This window comes from Anser anser (assembly GCF_964211835.1).
Source record: "Anser anser genome assembly, chromosome: 5".
Taxonomy (NCBI): Eukaryota; Metazoa; Chordata; class Aves; order Anseriformes; family Anatidae; genus Anser; species Anser anser.
In genome coordinates, this window is record NC_139725.1 from 2,805,337 (window position 1) to 2,827,953 (window position 22,617).

Consider the following 22,617-nt stretch of genomic DNA (forward strand, 5'->3'; position numbering starts at 1 on the left):
AAAATAATGTTCTTTGTCCTAGAATATGCCTCGGAGGCGAGTCAGTGTTGCAGTTGTTCCTAAATTTAACTCCTTGAACATTCCTGGTCAGTCACCAACAGCTTCACCTATACCTTCAATGCCATCCCTAGTAAGTAAAACCCACAGCTGAAAGGTACAAGGCTTGTTTAAAACACTTTTGCATAGGGCCAAGCCATAGTTACTAAAAAATGTAAACCCTTTAATTGGTTAAATTTGACTATGTCCTAATGAATGGGATGGACAAAGGTAATTTCTGTTGTGTAAGGGACTGTTTTACTGTTTAGTGTTTAGTGATCAATATATAACAAAGAAAGAGACTTAATACTTTCTTGGAGGAAAAAAAAAATCATTGTAGAAGGGAATGCCACAGAAAAATTGTTATAGTGCTCAAATCCAGTATTTATTGTGTTTATTGTGGGTAGAGGGAGTAATTTGTGAGCTCTGTATTAAAGATACCTTGCTGGTAGGTATGGGAAGAAAACCTAAGTAGCACATTGACTTTGTCATTTTACTGAAGACTCATTTGAAATTGATTCATGGATGCAGCATTTATTGCTCATTTTCAACTTACAGTCTGAATCACCAGGCAATGGAAGGAGCAATCTAACATCTACTCCTGTTCTGCCAGCACTTCTAGAGAAGTGAGTTTTCTCTATGTCATTTCATTACCTATTGAATCTTAGTATGAAATGAAACTGTTACTCGTATAATTTCAATCTTTCCTGACAGAAATTATACAAAGGCATAAGGTATGGAAATCAGTGGCACACTATTGACTCAAGTTGATTCCAAGGTGTGGTAACTATTTTATACTATATCATCATATGTTGGGTTTTTTTTACGTACAAAGAATTTAGAAGCAGAACTAAATCTAGTCTGCTATGATCCAACAGTCATTGCAACTCATCAAGTAAAAGATGCAGCAGGAGATTACATATTTGAGTAGGGCCTAGCTTTAGAACTCAGCAAAACTAAGAGTATTACATATAATACATGTGGATTTTTTTTATATTTCCTGGAATTAATTAATGCTGTACCTAAAGTTGGCCATGAACAGCCCTGGGTATGCACGTTCTTAAATTTTACTGTCAGCATAATTTAAGTTCTTCTGCTCTTGCCTTCTCAACATATGGCCAGCTGGTAAGAATTGTATTTTGAAATACTATGATATCCAGTGTCATGTAGGTTTTAAAATTTACATGAATAAAAAAAATGAAATTAAGAAGTATAACTTATCATAATGCTAGATCATCAGAATTTTATAGAAGTCAAAACAACGACTAAATTGAGTAGTAATTATTTCTTAGTATACATGTAAATGTAAACATTCAGCTAAATTAAAGCAATAGGATTGAAATTTTAGTATAGAATAGAGATACAAAACATTTGTGGGTTGTTTTTTTTTTTTTTTTCAGGCTGTTAGACAAGCCAGTACCTCAACGTCTATATTTTTCTAGAACCTATAAATTGCAACAAGATCCACAAAGGTGGATGATATGAAAACATGATACTGGGATGAGAACAGAAAGCATATCCAATCTGTTGTACAAGATCTTTGTAAACTATTACCATACAAGTCTTTTTGCATTTGCAAACCCTTGTGTGTGTACACTTTATTCTTATCTCTAACCTGTGCAGAAAGCATAAATAAAATTGTCAGGCACCTTTCCAAATACTTAGCTCTTTCGAGAAATGTTGCACATTCTAAGGAAGCTGCTTGCTGATGTTTCAGAAGTAAAACTTACTTAGTAACAAATCAGTGATATTTTTTAATTATTAATACTATTACTTTGGTGGTTTAGACTGTTTACAGTATCACAATACAATATCTGAAATGCTAATTTGAACTAAAGTTTGATAGGATGCTTTAAATATTGTGCAAATTAAAAGTTTAAAAGAATTCAGATCATAAGTCAGTACAGGATACTGACTTTCACATACTTTAGATTAGTGCTGAGAAAGGAAAAAAAATATCTTATGTCTTTGTTTTATCTCTGTACTTTACAAAAAATGAAAATATGCAACAAGTGGGAAAACAAAAGTTATGAACTATGGCAAAAAGCATTGCCAGTGGTTGTTACGGTTCAACAGAACTCTGCCAGATTCGGATCATCTTTTGAAGCTGTACAGAAATCCTGAAGGAAAAGAAAAAGTATTAATATTTCTTACTGGTTCAATTAAAAAAAAGAAGTTATCAAATGTCAGATTTTTCTTTAGTTTTTCTTCAGAGATCCTTATGGATTGATCATTACAGAATCAGGAATCACACAAACTGAATTGTTCCTATGCAGTAGTATACTCCAAATACATTTCATCAGTGGTGTTTTTGCTTTTTCTGTTTCTTTTGTCTTGGCAGTGGAAAGACTAATGGAGAGCCTGATTGTGAAACCTCAACTTCTGCACTAACGCAGAGTGGGTTGGATGAGATCAATCCTGAAACTAAAGCCAAGATAGAAGAGGAAGCATATAACAAAGGGTGGGAATATTTTATGTGAACTAAATCTTAAACATGTGCTACCAGATAAATTTTTTATAGTGTGATTCTAAATGCTAAATAAGCAACATAATTGATATAAGCTCCAAGAAGATGGTCACAATTGAAGCAGTATGGGAAGCAATGTGAGTGAGCATCACTTGTATCTGCATTGTGGCTGTTCACTTTCATCCATTATTTATGTTAGCCAGTCTGGGGGAGAGCAGTTAGAATTTCTGAGTTAGATGCATGTTCATATGTTGATAGTACTCAGCTTCCTAATAGGACAATCCAAAACAACGTTCTAAAATGCTTTTTTTGAAAGGTGTACATGGAAATGAACAAAGAGTAGACATCAACTTTTGCAGTAAAGTCATATTGTTTGTGTGACAAATTGCTTTACACAGCATGTTTTGGGGCAATTAACAACTTTGGCATCTATTGTTTCCAAATGTTAAGCAAAAAACTTAGTACTATGTATAGGGAGGCAAAAGTTCGGATCCCATTCTGCAGATCCAAAGTCATCTATATTTTGCATTGATTTCTATCTATTCTCAAAAACAAAACAAACAACAACAACAAAAAAAAACGAGTAGGTGGTCAAAACGATTAAAATAAAAATAAGCAGAAATGCTCACTAACACCTTTACTATAGACTCTACTATAGTGCTCTGCTAAGGACTATAACCTTTTTTCTTTTGCAAAATAAGATTTGCTAATAGAACTAAGATAATCCTCTGTTGCTTTTGCAAGATTTACTAATAGAACTAAGATAATCCTCTATTAAGGAAGTGTGGCTCTGTGGCATATTCGTAGTCTTTAGCTCATCTTTTCTCTTGTTTGAGTGCTGCAGCAACACTGTGTTTTATTGTACATGACAAAATGTAAAGCTAATTTTTCTTTACATAGGACCATGTTTATGTAGCAGGCTAGACTAAGAAATTTTTTTTGTGTTAAAGCTATCAGGAAGGCTTGAAGAAAACCAAAGAACTTCAGGAGTTGAAGGAAGAAGATGAAGAGACACCAAAAGAAAGTCATGATGAGTATGAAGAAAGTGAAAATGATGAGATAAAAAAAATGAAAAGCAGGTGAGACACGGGTGTGATGTGTCCATACTATAAGAGCCACTTTGTATTTGTGGTACTCAACCATGTATGTTTTATGCTATTATTTTAACATGTTTTCTTCCAGTCTAGGGAAGGATTTTGCAAAGAACTAATTTCACAGAATGGCTTATTCGATATTAGTGCAGTTGAGGAAAAAAAAAATCCACAAAAGTTTTTTAGATACTAAAATGCATCTCTCAGTAGACATGCATTGTCTTACGAAAGTTGTAATTCAGGAATGTGATGCCCCTATTTGTGTCATATCTCATTCCCAAAAGGTCCGAGCCAGTCTATTCACCTAAGAATCTTTCAGTACATCTACAAGCTGAATGCAGATTAACATGAACTCCTCAGCTATGCTGGACTCGAGACAAATGCTTGCTCCCTCTAGAATCTCTATAAATGCTGCAGAACATTATGCTGGAGTTAAAATAGCCTGCCTTTCAGCAGAGGGACACATTTATTACATTCATCTGTACCCAATACTCTTTGCGTATGGTATGGACCCTTGAATCCTCTGCATATCATACCTGAAGCATTTGTGCCTAACTGAAAAACTTTTCTGAAATTCTCAGCTTTTTTAGAGTTGATTGTATCCTGCGTGGTTCTACCAACCCCGTTTGATATACCTGCAATTTCCTGCATTTTTAAAAGCAAAGAGACTTTTGCATGACAGAGGAATTGAATACTGGCCAAAGCAAGTAATATGTCTAAACCCAAGATAAGGTAGGGATCTCTACATGATCCCAAGGGACTCAGTCCCAGATTATTATGATTATAAACATCTGTTATTTTGAAATTTCAGTCATGTTCAGAAGGGCAGCCATCTCACTAGTCATGAAACTCTTAGGAGGAGATGTTTAGAATATGTTATAATGTTTAGCCTAATTGAGCAAGCTATGAGCAAGGCAGAATTTAAAATTGTATCAAGCTCTGAGATTTGCCAGTTGACAGGTGGGAGAATTAGAAGCCAAGGTTATGGCTTGGTAGCTGTCTACAGTCATCTTGCAAATATCACCCATATTTGAGTATACAGCTATTCTTGAAAGAACTTAAGTTCTTTCTCTTTTCTGGCAAGATACTTGTCTTTGGAAGAGAAGTGATGCACAGTACATCTATGAAACATCTCAAATTTAAAAGCTTAAGGTAATTGATTTGCCTAATATTACTATATAACTTTTTCCTTTTTGTTTTACAGCAGACTTGAAGTCATCATTAATTATTTATATATTCTGTACCCCAAACTGTGTAAACACTGGAATGTGGTATGGCTTGTAGTGGCTGCGATAATCATTTTTGCTGTGGTGTTGGGAATTTACCATTCATACAACTCCTGTGACGAAATATCAGATGGACCTGAAGGCAAAGCCAGCTGTTCTGCTGTTCATCAATATTCATGGTGGAACTCAGGATTCCAACATGAGCAACACACTGAATAATAAACGAACAACATGTATTTATGATACCAGAGAAAGCACTGTATTAGAACACAGTTGTTAAAGGTAGTGCTTAGTCATCTTTATGGTTGGTATATGTCATCTGTTGCACAAGTGAGTTATTTCACCCCAAAGTTTGGGGATACGTTATGAACGTAGCTTGCCAAAATGATAATTTGGTGAAGAATTATGTTTGTCTTCTTACTGTAAATGACTGATGTGATTAAAGTAATATTGAATCATGATAAGGTTGTGGCAGTAATCAGCAACCAGCAAGAAAAACTTGCAGAAGATGTTGACATCTCTCCTATGGTTTTGAAGAAAAATCATTAAAACTATATTTGCAGTTAGTGCTTTACTTTGCAATTCCTGAATTTGTGTTTTGGTTGGGTTTTGTTGTCGTTGTTGTTCAAGTATTAATGGCATTTAATTCGTTTGCGTTTTAAAAGTCTAATGTTTTTATTCATTATAATTGGGTAGAAATAGAAGGCCTTCTGTCATGTTAAAATTATCAGACCACATGCCTTGCTGATACAGTAATTTCATAAGAGGAATTATCTGTATGGTTATTTAAATGGAATACTAAGTACCTCTTATGACATACTTTAAGAATGGGACCACCTCTTTTTTTGAGCAGGATATACAACAAAACCAAAAATGAGGTCTAGGTAGTACAGTTGATATTGTCCAATGGATCTTGGAACTTCTGAGGTATCACAGACATGCTTTGTAACAAATTTTGCTACTTATCTGAATAACTGTGTGGTTTATGCCACTCAGTCACTAAACATTACAGCAAAAAGTAATTGTTCAGACAATTAGATGTGTTGCTGAAGTCCAATATACATCAGTCTTGGATATGGAAAACATGTCCAATCCCTCAAAAAAGAAAAAAAAATCTTCAAACCTGTCTGTAATCACAGATTAGGATAATTACAGTAAATGGACCTATTGCTAATATTAGAAATGGATGTCATTTGAGATCTGCAGTAGAAACATAGTTCTGTATACTGCCAAACCGTACAGGTGCCTATATGAGTGAGGACATGAAAGTAGTGATGACCATAGAGGTCACTGCATGTTTTAGTAGTTAATTTTCAGAATCTTATGCCAAGTATATAACTATTTTGATAAACTTTCAAAGCTAAACTACCAGGTCATGGCAGATTAATCTTTGCCCAGATTTTTCAACAGTTTTGCCTGTTTGGGAGTTGTGAGTTGCTACCGAGTAATATGAAAACCTGCAATTTTTAGACATAAGCAGTTTCAAAAGGGTGAAACCATTATCCTAAAAAAGAAATTCATGCCTAGGATTGAGACCAAAATGTATGTCACTCAAGGTATACCATATGTACCTGCCGAACACCACTTCTGATTGAAGATGAACTATGTTTGTCTTCCATAGCTGTATGCTTGAATCTAACCACAATATCAAAATCAGTGTGGCACTTAATTACACTCTTGTGTCTTTAATTCTTTTGGCATGTTCTGACTAACAGGTCTGTTTTACGGACAAATAAGAACATTATAAAGTACTGTAATTTCAGCTCAGATGCAGATAATGTAGGCTTATTTTCTTTTGGTGTAAACACTGAAACTCAAGCTAACCATCACAGAAAACAGGTTTCTAAAGCAATCAGAAATTTAATTCATGTGTCTGGCACTAGTAACAAATGTCCTGCTGGTGAATTTTTGTTTTTGCATCTCTAGCTACATCTTTGTTAAAATAAAAATACGTGGAGAAGGGGAGGGGGGGGGAAGTAGACCATTACCAACTTTGCGGGGAAAAGTAAGTAAATCCATAAGCAGTTGGTAGATTTGTTTTTTTTATTATTATTATTTTATTTTGTGTGTGTATATGTGTATATATATATATATACATTTTTGTGTTGTTTTGAGGAGTAGAGTAGAGTGTTTAAGGAAGTTCAAAAAGGATAATGGGAAAGTGTCATTTGGTCTGATATTGTAATTGCTAAAGAATAAGACCAAAGAGAGTTTCTTGCAAATTACTTGGTATATGTTTAGAGCATCTAACTATTAAGAACTACTGTGACATTTCATGTATTTCTATTATTTAAAGAAACTTGTCAGTGGCTCTTTCAATACTTGTTTATTAGAACCAGCTTCCTTAACTTAAAAATCTTTAGAAATAGTGTTGGTAACATAATAAGGCAATAAAAATTCTGGGTAAATAGTCCTGAAGATTCAGAATCTACTATGCCAAAAATTATGGCACATACTTGATTGTGATAGTGGATATGTTAGTGTACTGAGGAAAAATTGTTAACAATTGAATTGCCTCTAATTGAATTAATTTGCTCTTATTCACCTCTGCACTGATACGGATCCAACACCCTATTTTAAGTACATGTAGAAAGTTATTGATACCAATAAGACTCTACAACTGCTTAATGTTAGGCATGTGCAAAGTTTCTTTTGGTCAGTATGTGACCAGGGTCTTCATTCTCTTTTGGAATTCTGCACAAGGGCAAATTTCCGTAAGTAGTTGTACTGATTAGAACTGAATTACTTCAATGTCTAAGGCGAGTGTAATTTAGCCACAAAGTTATTAATTGTTATGGGGAATGGACAGAAAGAGGCAAGGGATTTCAATGGGGATTAAAAGATGAAGATTAAGTTGATGAAAATATATATATATATATATTTTTTAATACCTGCTTGGAGAAAACTGTCCACTAAAAATAACAGATCACGGTGACTAACAGCACATTAAATATTTTTGCTTACATTTTTCAGTTAATTAATGAAGACACCTTTTTTGATAGGAAACTAGGTTGAGATCAAAACCTATTCTAGATGTAGCTTTATCTGTTGGATATTAATTTTCTTTATCTGTTTAAAAAAACAGCAACATGTTTAAAAAAACAAACTTCTGTGTTCAAAGATCACATCAGATAAGAAGAAATAGATTTATTATTTATGCTATTAATATTGAAATAGTTTTCTTGAGGTGCAATATTTATTTTTTTGTTTTAACAAGACACGTTTTATTGTTTCTCCTGCACAGCACAGATGTTTCTAGTAAGAGGAATTTTAAAAGAACACTATTTTTGTGTATCATATTTATATTTGTAGCATTGTAAGATTTTGCACCAGTGTGCTGGTATTGTACTGTATAGTATCACATACTTGAGTTTTGAAATAAAAGTATGGTTTCAAAGTCCTCAATGTTGCTACCTTAAAGATTTTTCATATGTGCTGTCTGCATATTAATGGCTATCTTCTTCTGAAATGCCAACTGCATAATGTAGTGTCATGTTACACATACCAAAGATCTTGTTCTTAGTCTTTCAGTTCTTCAGAAAAATGATGCAGAAGAATCAAGCAAGCTCCCATTTCGATAAAGTGTTTGTAAGCAGGGTCATCCTTGTCATATCCTAAAAACAAATGAGAGGAAACTGAAATATCCTGGAGAGAGTTTAACTCCTGCTTCAGAGAGAGGCTGCGGGTCGCTGAGGAGATGGAAGACTGAAAGGTAAAGGAGACTGGGAGGTTAGGATTCTTTGAGTGGTGTTCCTGTTGGCTTGGGAGGTCTGGGAAGCCTGGGCTTTGTGGAGAGTTGAACTGCCAGATCAGCAGGAAAGAGACTGCTCTATTTCTGTGAAGAACATACTTGTCACAGCTGAATCTCTGGTGGTCTGTTTCAGGGAGACAAACTTTGAGACAATGACAATCTGGAAAGGAATGGCTGTTACCAGGAAAAAAGATCCTCTTATTTGTATTTTTCACAAAAACATCTTTTTCTTAACTTCTGTTTCCATTGTTGATGCTTCAGGGTTCCTTTAGAAAGGATTGTAGAGAACAGTCTGTTCTCCCCAGCACAAAAGTCTTCCACTTAGCAATCCTCATCAACTTTTTGAAGCACATAGGTATGAGATGATGGGATTTTCTTTATAGCTTACCATAAATATTTTGTCCAAATGCTTATTAAACACATTCAACAGAAAGCTGTTGTTGTTTTTTTTCACCACAGAAGTTAAGATGAAGACCCGTAAACAATTTAGAAAGCTTTTGTTAGCTTTGCAGTCCAGATGAGTGATCTTCCTCATAGTTTTGCAACAGCTGACAAGTAAAAAGGAAGAAACTGACCAAAAAAAAAAAGGTTATTAAGGCTCATTTCATCATTCTAATTTTTTTTTTCTCTCCTAATCTGTATTTTGCTCTAACAAAACCATGCGGAAGGAACTTGTATTTTTGTTAAGTGTTACCAAGGTGTTCATCTCATATTTTTCAGCTAAAAATTGTATTAAACATCAAGAATGTTGACAGAGTTTGACTAAAGGAGCTTTGCTGCAATGAGAACAATTGGCATAAAGTGGTAAATCATGACAGGACAATTAGCGTGCAATTTTTAAATGTCTCTCTTGAGAAATCCAGCTTTGGAAATAATTTTTCAGGGTAGGGAATATTTAGCGGTTCAAGGTAAGCATGGAGATGGTCAGGTGTTGTACTATTCTCAGTTTTACTGTCACAGACCACTAATCCATGAAAGCAGCAGAATAACTAGTAATTTCTCCTACATAATGGATTGAAGTGAATTCATTTAGAACTTGCTTCAGTTGACAGTCTGATTACAGTACTGCAGGTTGTCATAATTCTGTAGAAGCATGTAAGTATAGCACAACAGAGGCAAAATAGAAATTAGAGTAAGAAATTTGTCTTAAATCTCAAGGAGCTTTGCCAACATTCAGTTCCAAACCACAGCCCAAACACAACCAGATCTTAAATTTCTTTGCTGGTAATAGAGACATCATTTCATTAACCACAGCAGCATCTGCCACTGGGCTCTGTAGATGTCTATATGGTAGTATCCACATAACCGTGGTATATGCTGCTATAAGAGGTGGGACCTGTGCCACATTCCTCTACTAATACTTTCTGAAGGTTTTCTAAGTTATAGCTGCCAGGATTATCTGTGGTTTGAATCAGTCTATTGAAATAACTGTTTATTGGAACTTCACAGAAGACAGATGTGATAGGGACAGTGGTGGGAGCCAGTCCCCTAGTCTCACAAGGAATCCCATTTATGGTAGCACATCTCCAAATTTGTTCAAAACCAAGTATCAAATTACTTATGCATTACGGTACCTATTTCTGCATCGCAACTCTCAGGCAAAGGAAGGTAAAAGCACTACACGAAGGCATAGAGGACAGTGGGGAATGGATGCTCTTCTAACTCCAAAAGAAAAATGCTCATTTTTGTTCTCTTTGCTGTGATACAATAGATAATTATGTTTATTTACCAGATAAATAGACAGCGTGAGTAATGTGTTGTTAATCAGTAAAACAGGAAAAAATAACAAAAAAACTTTTGGAGTGTTTACTGACTTAGCAGTCTACCAGTCTTATCTCCCTTCCTCAGCTGTGTTTTCTGCGTCAGCAGTAGTTAAATTTTCCAGCAAATGCTGAAAGAGTTAAAGGTGATCAGGGATTTCCAGTCAGTGACCTCACCTTTGAGTGGGATAGTCAACGCATTTGCTCTGACATCCTTTCTATGAAGCAGTGCAGTGACAGCTGGAAGTTGCTTTCAAGAAGTCATCTCAAAGGCAGTTTCAAAGGTGGTCTGACAGTATCCAGCATCTTAACTTTTCTCAGCACAGAAGACAAATCACCTTGAATTTTTCAATTTTCCGAGTTTGTGACAATGACAACTTATTTTGGAGTTACCTCAGCAGTGTTTTCAGTCTGGGTTATGACATTCATGACTCAAAATTACTTTATAACAGGTATGTAAAGTTCCACTTTTTAAAATATCCTAGTTGAACAGTAAAGTACTCAAAAAAAGCAGCTATATTTGCAAACAAAATGGGAGAAAGTGTCTGTTTGTAGATAGGCCTGCTAGCATAGGAAACCACAAGATTTTCATAATACAGCTTTTCATAATATGCAATGAAAAATACTCTAACATATAGGGGAAATCTTTCACTGTTTGTCTAATGATTTGATAAGCTCAAGTGCTATGTAAATGCTATAGAACTGCTTGTTCTAGAATTTTGGTTGTGCATTTAGGATTAAGTTTAGAACTATTGAAATGTGACTTTATATTATTGAAGACAGCATAGCAAATAGTTTTACACAACCCTCAGAAAGCACAATGTGTGTGAAGCCAGATCTGTGAAAATGCTACTGCTATTGTTAATGCTTTTTTTTTTTTTGTCTGATTTGGCAATATCCTCACAGATTCTTGATTTGCAAAATTGCAGGAAATGTGTGCCAGAATCTTGTGGTTCATCCCCAGGGCAGGCATGCTTGTATCTGGTGAATACAATGCAGGAGTTCCTATTCTATATAAACTATCTGTCTGAAAAATTAGCAGTGGGAATTGCCAACTTCAAATTTTATCATACAGTTCTTAGATAACACGCTTCCCCCAGCGCTATTGTATGTGCCTATTTTTTGAATCAGAGTCAAGTAATACCCCTTTCTTATGTAAGTTAAGGAAATGTGGATGCCTCATAACCTTATTTATTGGGTTTACGGGCCAAGGGTTTGGTAGTGGGGGGGCTGCAGGGCTTGTCCTGTGAGCAGAGCCCAGCAGCTGCTCTGTGTCAGATAAAAGCCAGTTTCATCTGGCTGCAAAAGGGACCTGCTGCTGGCCAGAGCTGAGCCAGGGAGCAACACTGGTTCGACCTCTGGAAGAGCAGATTTAAGAAAGAGGGAAAGAAAGAAAGAAAAAACAAACAAACAAAAAAAACCTGCTGACCTGCTGTTCAACAGCAGCTGAGAGAGAGAGGAGTGAAAACAAGCCCTGCAGAGACCCCAAGGTCAGTGCAGCAGGAGGGCAGGAGGTGCTCCAGGCATACAGCACAAGTTCCCCTGGGGCCTGTGGAGAGGCCCCTGGTGGAGCAGGCTGTCCCCCTACACCCATGGGTCTCACATGGAGCAGATCTCCACGCTGCAGCCCGTGGAGGAGCCCCCGGTGGAGCAGGTGGATGTGGCCTGGAGGAGGCTGCGGCCCATGGAAAGCCCCCGCAGGAGCAGGCCCCGGGCCGGAGCTGCAGCCCGTGGAGAGGAGCCCACGCAGGAGCAGGGGGTCTGGCGGGAGCCGCCACCCGCGGGGGACCCGCCACCCGTGGGGGACCCGTGCTGGAGCAGTTTGCTCCTGGGGGATGGATGGCCCCTGTGGTATGGAGCCATGTGGGAGCAGTTCTTGAAGAGCTGAAGCCTGTGGGCAGCCCCCACAGGATCAGTTTGGGAAGGATGGCATCCCATGGGAGGGACCCCACTTGGAGCAGGGGCAGAGAGTGACCATGAAGTGCTATGGACTGACGGCAGCCCCCATTCCCCTGCACTGCTCAGGGTAAAGAGGTAGAAGAGGGTGGATGAAGAGAAAGTGTTTTTAGTTTTAGTTTCTCACTATTCTAGTCTGCTAGTTATGGGTAACAAATTATTAGTTCCCTATGCTGAATCTGTTTTGCCTGTGAAGCTAACTGGTGAGTGATCTGTCTGTCCTTAACTCAGCCCTTGAGCCCTTTCCATTTTATTTTTTCCCCCTTTTCCTTCGAGGAGGGGGAGTAAGAGAGCGGTTATGGTGGAGTATGGCTGCCCTGACAGGTAAAATTACCCCACTCCAGTAGCTGCTAGGATATCTCTAGATACCAAATGTATATCAGATGTTTCCAGATGTTTCACTGTAGGAGTAAATGTTTGTTCTATCCATGTAGAACACTACATCATTGTTGCAGATAATTTATTTTCATATCTACTGAAAGGCTTCTGAAAGCAACTGGGCTTGACTGAACTAGATGCTCAAGTCCTGTTGAAATTCCATGGTTGAAGTACTTAACAACAGTAGGTTCTTCTACAGATCCCAATCACTGAATATATTTTTGCTGGGGAAACAGCTTGAGTCTTAAGACTATCCTTTCCAGCTGTTAGGACATCCTTAGTTCCCATCTAAGCCTCACTTAGGGTACTTACTCATGCACCCTCAGCTCATCGGTTTAGTGCTCCCGTTAATCTCATGGCCCGTTTGCAGTTGTGCCTTGGAGCTCTGTGTAGTATGCCTGTGCCCAGTCCAGCTGGCTCCTGTGCTGTTTTACTGCTGGGCTTCACGGATGGGACCACAGACTTGCATTGTAGGTAGCCTTGTCTCCAGGATGGACTTCAGGCATGTGCTACAGGTAGCACCTTCTCTTGCTGTTCCCAAATGAACTTTCTGATGAACCCTGCATCTGACATGTTCTCTTGCTCTCTGCCAGTGCAGAGAAGCTGCCACAGTGTGGCCCTGCTTGGGTACCACAGGGCTGTGCCCTGATTGGTGGGGGCACCGTCCTGCCTGTGCTGCTGTCACCCACGGTTTCTATGGCTTCTGGCTCATCTCTTCTTGTGGAACAGCCTCACTGTTGCTGCTCCCTGACATCAGCAGCCAAACTCAACTCTCTAACAAATCAGAGCAAGGGCCTGGGGCAAAGCAGAGATCAAGAAACAACAGCTTCTCCGAAAAGCAAGAGGAGAATTCATGCACAAATTATTTTCTGTACCCTGCACAAATTATTTTCTTCCTGTTCTGTGACAAATTTGTCTTGTGAGATTCTTCTGTCCGTTTTTTCCCACCTTTCTCAGTAAAACTACTGTTCACAGAGGACCCAGAACACAGATGTCCTGATATTAGTAGATAAACTCAATAGAGCAAAGCTAAAAGGACACATGTGGGCAACTTGTGGACCCAAAAGGATAATACGCTTCTATAGGATTAGTCTCTCTCCTGTACAAACTCAGTTGTCTTTAGTACAGAAATCAGAGGTGATTTAAGAGGTGATGAAAAGTTTTGAAGAGGTTACTCTTCTCTTTCTGGATTTCTTTTGCATACTGTAAACCCATCTGGAATATAGTTTGAAGCTGATAACATTTCCAAAATGTTTCTTTCACTTCTCCATTATGTTTTAAAGAGCTTAGTAAATTCTAAGATAAAACTTTGGACCATGTCCTACAATCACTTCTCTTACCACTTAAGACTTAATTTTCTGTTACTGAATTTACATATTTATTGTGCTATATATCTATTATGCAATTCTCATGTAAAAAATACTTGTCCTGTAATTGGTTTACTAAAGACTGTAACAGTTCTAGGCAACTTTCAAAGGTTTCAGGAAATTCCATTCAATCAGCTGCTCAACTTTATTTGAAATTTGTGAAGCTGGTCATTGAGAAACCCATACTCAACGTTTTTAAATATATATATATATATATATTTATTAGTTCAAATCTAAAGATAGGAAAATAATTGACTAATTAACCAATACGAGTCAAGTCTGAGTATAAAAAGTAGTAGGGGAAGAAAGGAATTAGGTATCCTAGACAAGGAATGGGGGGCTTGAAAACTATGGAAAATGAATTGCAGAATGTACAGCAGCAGCTGTGCTGGAGGGAGATCCAGAAGAAAAAATAAAAATCTTAAGAGGACTGGGAGAGTTCCCTGTTAACGAAAGGGAATTGAGAAAACAATGTTGGAGTACCTGTCTGACACCAGAAATAGTTTGAACAAAATGAAGACATACAGGAGGATATTCACGAAGACACACTGACTGAAAGGAAGACATTTGACAGTAACATGGAAGAAATTTGACACTGTGAATCATCTTCACATTGGGACTGCTTGGATAGACTTGAGGTCCTTGATGCCTAACACACACACCACTGAGCAACAGTGCTTCTCTAGGTCCTCATACAGCATGTCTGGCTGGTCTTACGTTCAAGTCAGGCCTGGTTGTTGCCATGATTTCACTATAGGGACTGCTATGGTATTCACTGGCTCACCTGCTGTGTGTTAATGGGGGGCCAGAACATCCATAGCTGCTGAGATAAATTCACCAAGTTCCATGGTTGCTTTACCCAACATTTAAATCCCAATAAACTAAATTTAAGAACAACAGAGATGAATCTCTTATCAAAAGCCATTTCCAACCCCACAACACCCAGAGGGAACAGGACTGGAAAGCCTGCCTTTCTTTTTGCCCTCCACACAAGATGAGACATCTGTTTTTCTCATGGTAGGAGTGGCTTGGCTGCTAATTCTATGACTTCATTCATAAAATTCAATTTAACTTGTCTTGCTAAGAAATGATGTGGTGGATCTGCAGGTGTCATTTAATTTTCCCTTGAGAGTTTGTGGACTGACTGTTGTCTGATGCACAGGTTTTATGAAGTATTCATTAGTGTACGTATCTGGTAGGCACAGAGTTTGAAAAGGAAATCCAGCAAGTAACAACTTTAGCTATTGCTTATCTGAAATATTTGCAATGAAACGTTGAAATGTTTGCAAGCTTGCATAAATACAAAAAGTGTCCCTACTGTATTCAGTTATTCCAGTTGCATTTTGTTGTGTTTTTTTGTTTTTGTTTGTTTTTTCCTTTATTCGTTGTGTTGTTTCTGTGTTTGTTTTCCTTGATTTTATTTTGCCAAGGTATGAGGATTTTCTTCGTGGGGTATCTGAAGCTATTTTGAGATGATTTTTTCATACAGGCTATTCCTTTTCATTTAACATGGTAATTACTGAATGTAACTCAAAAAAAAAAAAATTCTAGCATATGCTTCTGGGGAAACACGGAGACAAAAGAGTATTATCTTTTTCCTTGTCTGTGTCAAATTCTGAATTCTGCCCTGTGTCTTTAATACAGATGAAGAAAGACTAGATACTAAGAAACTGGAGCAGGTGTAATAAGACATTAGCTATGCCTTTTCTAGTGCAGGTGTCATGGATACTGTGCCAATTGTGGCTTTCTGAAAAAGCTGGATGAGTTGCCTATTGGAAAGTAATAGGGGAAAAGTGTCAAATTCACCCCACCTATCCCCTCTTTTCCTACCACCTGCTTCCTGCCAAGTACTCAGTACATTCAACACGTGATAGTGCCTGGGGAAAAAAATATCATGCCAAACTAGAAAATAAAGTTAAATTTAGGAGGAATAAGGAACTATAATAAAATCTTTCTAGTAAGAATGTTATACTGACAGAATCCAGTCTAGTGCTTGAGTACAACTGCAAGTTTTATCATTTTAATTAAAAAAAAAAAGAGAAAGGAAGAAGTGTCTGATTACTCTTCCTATTTTGAATGATAAGTTTGACAAATAACAGCAGCTTTGCTAGGAAGCTGACTCTAGGTAACAACACAAATACAACTAGATATGCATTTAGTCTAATAACAGTCAAACCTTTTGAAATTCTAGACTATTGAGAAAACTTTACTGTGAAGAAATTTTTTGCTAGAAAAAAAAATTTTGCTAGAAATTACTTTTCTACTATCGTCAAGCTAGAAACTTTTAAGAATATGCAATTTGAATGATATCTTAAATTCCAATAAATGTTAGTATTTAATACTAACCTTGAATATTTATGTCTAAATTACAGGTTCCACACTTCCACCTTGCAGGATCACAGGTGTAGGTCTTTATCTTGAGGAGAAAGTCAATTTCTCAGAAGCAAGTAATGCATGCAATCAATTGAATCTACAACTGGCAAGTAAAGACCAGGTTGAAAAGGCTTTGAAACATGGCTTTGAAACATGCAGGTATATGACATCAGTTAGCGTCTCATTACCTTCAATAAACTCCTTTACCTAACATGAGGCTGGTGACAAATCTAATATTAAAAGGACTGATGATTTTTATTGTAGCTACGGATGGGTGAAAGATGGATTGGTTGTAATTCCTCGGCTAATATCCAACAAGAAATGTGGTAAGGGTAATGTTGGACTGGTGCCATGGTATGCTGAACACTTTAAAACATTTATGGTTTACTGCTTCAATTCTTCAGGTATGTAAGCATAACATTTCTTGCGTTTGGGTTGGATTTTTTTAATATCTGCATGAAAAAATTCGTAACAAGAGAGTTCTTATCACCTGGTAGCTATTTTCCCCTGATCTTAAATGTTGTCTAGCTGTATTTAGCTCTGTGGGGAGAAGCTTTCAAGCAATACAGAAGGTCCATTCAGTTCATCCAAATTAATAAGTTGGTGCTGCCATGAAAGCTCTTATAAAAGAGATGCTTTCACCATTCTGTAATGTCAACACAATACTTTTAATAGGTTTTTATTATTTAGGCATTTTGATTTGAAGGACTGTAAATTGAATTGCTGACCATGAGTCAGCAATTTGCCCTTGTGGCAAATTTGCCCTTGTGCTGGCCAAGAAGGCCAGCAGGATCCTGGGCTGCATTTGAAAGCGTGTTGCCAGGAGGTCAAGGTAGGTGATCCTCCCCCTCTGCTCAGCCCTGGTGAGGCCACACCTGGAGTACTGTGTCCGGTTCAGGGCTCCCCAGCACAAGAGGGTTAGAGAACTGGAGCACCTGTTGTATGAGGACAGGCTGAGAGAACTGCACCTGTTTAGCCTGGAAAAAAGACAAGACTGAGGGGAGACCTCATCAGTGTGTATAAATATCTGAGGGGAGGGTGTTAAGACCATGGAGCAAGTCTCTTTTCAGTTGTGTCCAGCGACAGGACGAGAGGCAGCAGGCATAAACTGAAGCACAGGAAGTTCCAGCTGAATATGAGGGGACAATTCTTTACTGTGAGGGTGACAGAGCACTGGAACAGGTTTCCCAGAGAGGTTGTGGAGTCTCCTTCTCTGGAGATACTCAAAACCTGCCTGGATGCCATCCTGCACAATGTGCTCTAGGTGATCCTGCTTGGCTGAGGGTTGGGCTAGATGATCTTCAGAGGTCTCTTCAGAGGACCTAAGTTTGCTGAATGGTGAGAAAATAAGAATGTGTATTTAACATAGGGATGATTCTGCATTTCTTCATCTTAATAGTTAAACTATTGCCTGTTCTAGGTATGTCTTAGCTAGAACATTTGATAGAAGCTCATTTTGTCAATTTTCTTTGCGGTTGCAATGTCAAAAAACATTTGAAAACTACAGCGGAAAAAAATAAAGAGCCTCTGTCGTTTAGGTTTTTATTATAGAATCAAAGAATGGCTTGGGTTGGAAGGGACCTTAAAGATCATCTGGTTCCAACCCCTCAGCCATGGGCAGGGACACCTCCCACCAGATCAGGCTGCCCAAAGCCCCATCCAGCCTGGCCTTGAACACCTCCAGGAATGGGGCATCCACAGCTTCTCTGAGCAACCTGTTCCAGGGCGTCACCATCCTCTGAGTGAAGATTTTTGTACGAATATCTAAACGTCCCCTCTTTTAGTTTAATGACATTACCCCTTGTCCCATCACTCCCTGATGAGTCCCTTTCCAGCTTTCTTGCAGGACCCCTTTAGGTCGTGGAAGGTACCTAATAAGGATAAAAGGTACCTAAAATAGCATTTATCTTAAAGTGTGTTATATATTGGAAATATTTTTGAAGCTTGAAACTGCAGTTAAGCCTTCTGCTCTGCAGGAGGTCGGTGTGTGTTTAATATGGATTATTACTCTAAGTATTGTTCAGGAGGAATAGATTATTGGTATGCAAATACAAAATGAGCATCGCATTTACTCCAAGTGTTTAACTATGTGAGTAATGATTAAAAGGGCATAATCGGTGTCTTAGCTACACATATGAAATAAGCATGCCTGATTTGGATAAGGCAACAAATAATTTGCAGAAGGGAATGGCTGGGTAACAATTTCTGCAAATGTGTGTGCAGTAAGTACAAACCTAACAGAAGCATAACCTTCACGTGTTTCCTTTCTCTACTGCAGATGTTCAAATTAATTCATGTATACCAGATCCAACTACAAGTAGACCATCATCAAGTGCACCAACGGACTTAACTGCCTCTTCAGGCTCAGATTTAACTGAAAACATCACAGTAGTGCCTAACGCAACTGAGACGGAACGAGCCTTGAAAAATGTGAAATTTCGGGTGATATGTGTAACTGAAACAATATTACCAACAGAGGGGACTACTACAAAAATGCCAGAGGAATACTCACCAATTGACTCTCCTAACTACACTTCCCGTGCTGGCTTTAAGAACGATGGCGTTGTCTTTGGAGGTAAAGGCTATGTATGGTAGCTCTTCAGGTAGGAGAGCTGGTTAGTTATACAGATGTTAGTAGGAAAACTGTTTACTGCTGGTTTTGTTTGCTACTCCAGCATACATTTTTATATAGCTGAACCTGGAAGCAGAATAAAATGTTACAGTTTTGCAAAGGCAAAGCTTATAAGGCACAGAGTTGTTGTGTTTTTTTTTTATGTAATTTTTAAGGTATTTTTATGACTTTATACTTTTTGATAATATTTCAGTATGAAATAGTAGAAAGTAATTTTGGTTAATGTGATTTGCGGTGAATATATTCCTGAAAAATTCTTAGCAAACACCATGTGCTCACAGTAATAGAAGAGTCTGCGGGCTCTTAAAAACAATAGAAGCCATGGAATTTTTAAGGAGAATAGTGCTTTGTTCTCCAGGTATGAGGTGTGAATAACAAATCCTAATATACAGCAACTGAGGAATGGACTAAATATGAGAAAAAAAAAACATTCTAACTGGAAGGATGATTTGTTACAAAAACATTTTCTTGGCAAGTTGTAAAAACTCTCCAATGAGAAGATTAGACAAACATCTGTCATGGACTGCCTAAATACCCGTTTCAATCTCTCAAAACAATGAACAGGAGTAACAAACATTTTGAGATCCCTAATACCTCTGTTCTTCTGCACATCTACATGTATGTACCTCCTACACAAGGCTGTCTTAAGAAGAATCTGGATTTATGTTCATAAGCCTTTAGAAAGTCTGAATTAAGAATAAATAACTCTATGCTTACTTCACTTTTTTCTCTAGGTATCCCCACAGCACTCCTTGTACTGGCAGTCATCTTCTTCATTATTTCAGTTGTTCTAGCAGTCTGCTATATCAAAAAGTAAGATTTTTCTTTCTTTTCTCTTGTACTGAGTTAACTTCTAGAGTACAGTCGGTGAATTTTTTACTTATATAGCTAAAGATCAGAGATGTAATGACATAAGTGTAGGACAAAGAACAAAATCTTCATCCCTGCTCTGCAGTTAAAGTTTGTTTTTGCTGTTACCATTACCATTTTCAGAAAAGAAATCAAGGACAAGTATTACCTATCTTTGATTAATCAATCATGCCTAGTGTAGAACATTTCTGTGTCTGCCAAAACAGCAACAACACTGAAGTGTTGCTTCATTGAAGTGTGCATCTGTTTATATAAAAGACTGTTCATGCAGCTTTATTTTGTTTCTTTCAATGTCAAACTTAAGGGAGTAGATGTTACTCTTGTTCACAAAAAAAAAAAAATGTTGAACTCATTTGAGTCATTTATACAGATCTTCAACATGGAAGATCATTAAATATCAAAAAGTTGTATGCATTTCTAACATCCTAGCCCAGCTTGCATTTTCATTATGTACCACAAATCCTGAATATGCACTGTCTGTTTCAAGGAAAAAACTAATATAAAAATATTTCTTTAAAAAGCATATTGCTTTCACAAATACAATGATCCAGCTTGCCACTATTCTCTGCGGTACTTTTGCCTTGAGTATGGCAAGGAAAGCTAATTCTAGATACTTAGCATTTTGAGTAATGCTACCTAACTATGTCAGTGTTGCTGCTTTACTATCTTTTTTCCTATTTAAAGGTACAAGACAACCTTCCCATTTTCATACAAGAATCAGAAAAAAGAAATGGTTGAAACTACAGCTCTCAAAGAGGCTGAGTCAAATGACAAGACACCTGAGAAGGAAACAAAGAATAATGAAAAAAAGGTAGAAGAGTCTAAATCCAAGCCTGAGCCCACAGTAAAATGTTTAGAAGCAGAAGTTTAAGAGGAAGAACATACACTTCTTTTTAGAAATACATAAAGCAAAGCACACAACTTAGCAATGCTTTTAAACATGGGTGACTGTAAATACTCGTGAATTAATATTTTATCTATCTTAACATACGAAAATGTCTTTTTTAATAATTACAACTGTAAATGCTCTTGCAAAAGAACATGGTCTCTTATTTACCTGAAATAAATGAAACATCCATATTACAGCTCATTTTTCTTAATAAAGAAGTAAACAGGAATCTGCTGTTAATGACATACAGTGTATAAGTATTTCCACAGAATTCAGATCAATATGTAATGAAAAACTCCTTTTTATCTGGCTGGAGGATGTCTGCTAACTTAATGTCTAAAATAAAATGATATTGTAGCTCTTTATCATGTAGGGTAGTTTATTTCCATTAAATAGTTACTGTTTTTAAAAAGTCTGTTTACAAACAGAACAACTAAATCCATTTAGAAGTAAAAAAATTAAAAAAAATCAATATATCAGCCCACTGTCATTCAAATACCCAAGAAGAGGATACAAGGATGTTGATGTGTTCATATATATATATTTGTGTGTGTTCATATATATATAGAGAGAGAGAGAGCAACAAGTAACTTTCTTAGGTATCTTCATCACCTAATTTATTGTTTTATTTATTAAAACCTGTATGGTTTTTATATCACATATTTGATGGGGAAAAGAACCTTGAAGAACATCTCAACAGTTATATTTAAGGTCTTTGTGGATATTTAAATGTAACTTTCAAAATAAAGACCTCAGGTATTATGGGGCATTTACAGTACATCATAAAAAACAAACACAAAACTTTGGTTTGTCTGGACCATTTATTCTCATGAAAACTGTCTTACAGGAAAAAGAACTCTTATAACATTAGTGTTACAGAAGTAATTAGTTGATATAAAATAAAAAAATCAGCAATTCATTAAATATTTTCTTAACAAATGGTTTGAACAACCTGTATTTATATGTGAAAGGTTACTGTGGCAAAATAAGTTTCTTCTTAGATCAAGTAGCTTGAAAAAGTCTTAAATAGAATGGCAAGCAAACTGTTCACCTACATGGTATTTTCTACAGCTAGAATACCTAGTTATGAACTTCCATTTTTTGATTCACAGAAATTTAATATTTTCCCAGTGGTTATATGTTCCCCTAGATAGCAAGTTACAGGGTAATGCTAATAGCCTACTTAGAGGAATTGCTGTGTTGTTGTTTGGTTTCTTTCCTTCCCTCTTTTTTTTTTTCTTCTTCTTGATAGCGCGGAGAAATTTCATGGCTCTAAGAGACAGGGCTGCTGTGTTGATACGCAGCCCACCACTGCTGCAGAGAGAATGTGATTCAGTATAGCTCCAGAAACTGCTCATTTTAGAAGTCCATCCACAGAATTTCAACCGAAAAATCTGCAACACAGGCAAGCACTAGGTACAGCCTTTTCCCGATCAGTTAAGTAGTTATTCTCCTTGCAAGGTACTGTAGGAACACCATGCACCTCTGCTTGCCGTGCACTGAAAGCATGCTATGCCATGTGAACACAGAGAGCAGGAATTATGCCATCAGGAAAAGCCACAGCCATCACTTGTCATAATGGTATCAGAATAGCAAATGGGCTTAAAGATGCAGGCACTGCTAATGGATACAAGGTAGTTTTGGACTTTTTTTGTGACATACTATGATTTCCCTTTATGATCTGTCTTTTCCAATTTTTAGAGATTAGAAGTTATTCTGTTTCTTTCTTTTTCTCACCAGTATGTGAAAATTATCTATCCTCTGTCTTCTACTAATGTTACCTCTGTTCCACAGGTACATAAGTACTAACTTTCTTTTGCC

The 22,617-nt window shown here is 37.1% G+C and overlaps 2 protein-coding genes across 34 annotated transcripts in view; both read left to right on the forward strand.

Annotated features, from left to right (window-relative positions):
- Positions 1–8,220, forward strand: part of IRAG1 (inositol 1,4,5-triphosphate receptor associated 1) — a 107,798-nt gene extending 99,578 nt beyond the window's left edge. For 32 of the 33 annotated variants that reach the window (XM_083839947.1, XM_083839952.1, XM_083839958.1 and 29 more), the window contains 5 exons: positions 23–130; positions 595–662; positions 2,378–2,497; positions 3,454–3,582; positions 4,799–8,220. In XM_083839947.1, the coding sequence (XP_083696073.1) occupies positions 23–130; positions 595–662; positions 2,378–2,497; positions 3,454–3,582; positions 4,799–5,039 (666 nt within the window). In that variant the 3' untranslated portion in view covers positions 5,040–8,220. The remainder of the gene's footprint in view (positions 1–22; positions 131–594; positions 663–2,377; positions 2,498–3,453; positions 3,583–4,798) is intronic. The other variant, XM_083839973.1, reaches the window with a different exon arrangement.
- A 337-nt stretch (positions 8,221–8,557) lies between these two features.
- On the forward strand, positions 8,558–21,161 carry LYVE1 (lymphatic vessel endothelial hyaluronan receptor 1). Its single transcript, XM_083840015.1, has 6 exons — positions 8,558–10,783; positions 16,405–16,564; positions 16,670–16,809; positions 18,684–18,980; positions 19,772–19,850; positions 20,592–21,161. The coding sequence occupies exons 1-6, from the start codon at positions 10,702–10,704 to the stop codon at positions 20,776–20,778; spliced, it is 945 nt and encodes a 314-aa protein (XP_083696141.1). The 5' UTR covers positions 8,558–10,701; the 3' UTR covers positions 20,779–21,161.
- Positions 21,162–22,617: the final 1,456 nt, after the last annotated feature.

Coding starts and splice junctions, on each gene's coding strand:
- LYVE1 (XM_083840015.1), top strand. CDS start 10,702: ATGACAACTTATTTTGGAGTTACCTCAGCAGTGTTTTCAGTCTGGGTT. Junction 10,784..16,404: donor TCAAAATTACTTTATAACAG/GTATGTAAAGTT, acceptor TCTAAATTACAG/GTTCCACACTTCCACCTTGC. Junction 19,851..20,591: donor GCAGTCTGCTATATCAAAAA/GTAAGATTTTTC, acceptor TCCTATTTAAAG/GTACAAGACAACCTTCCCAT.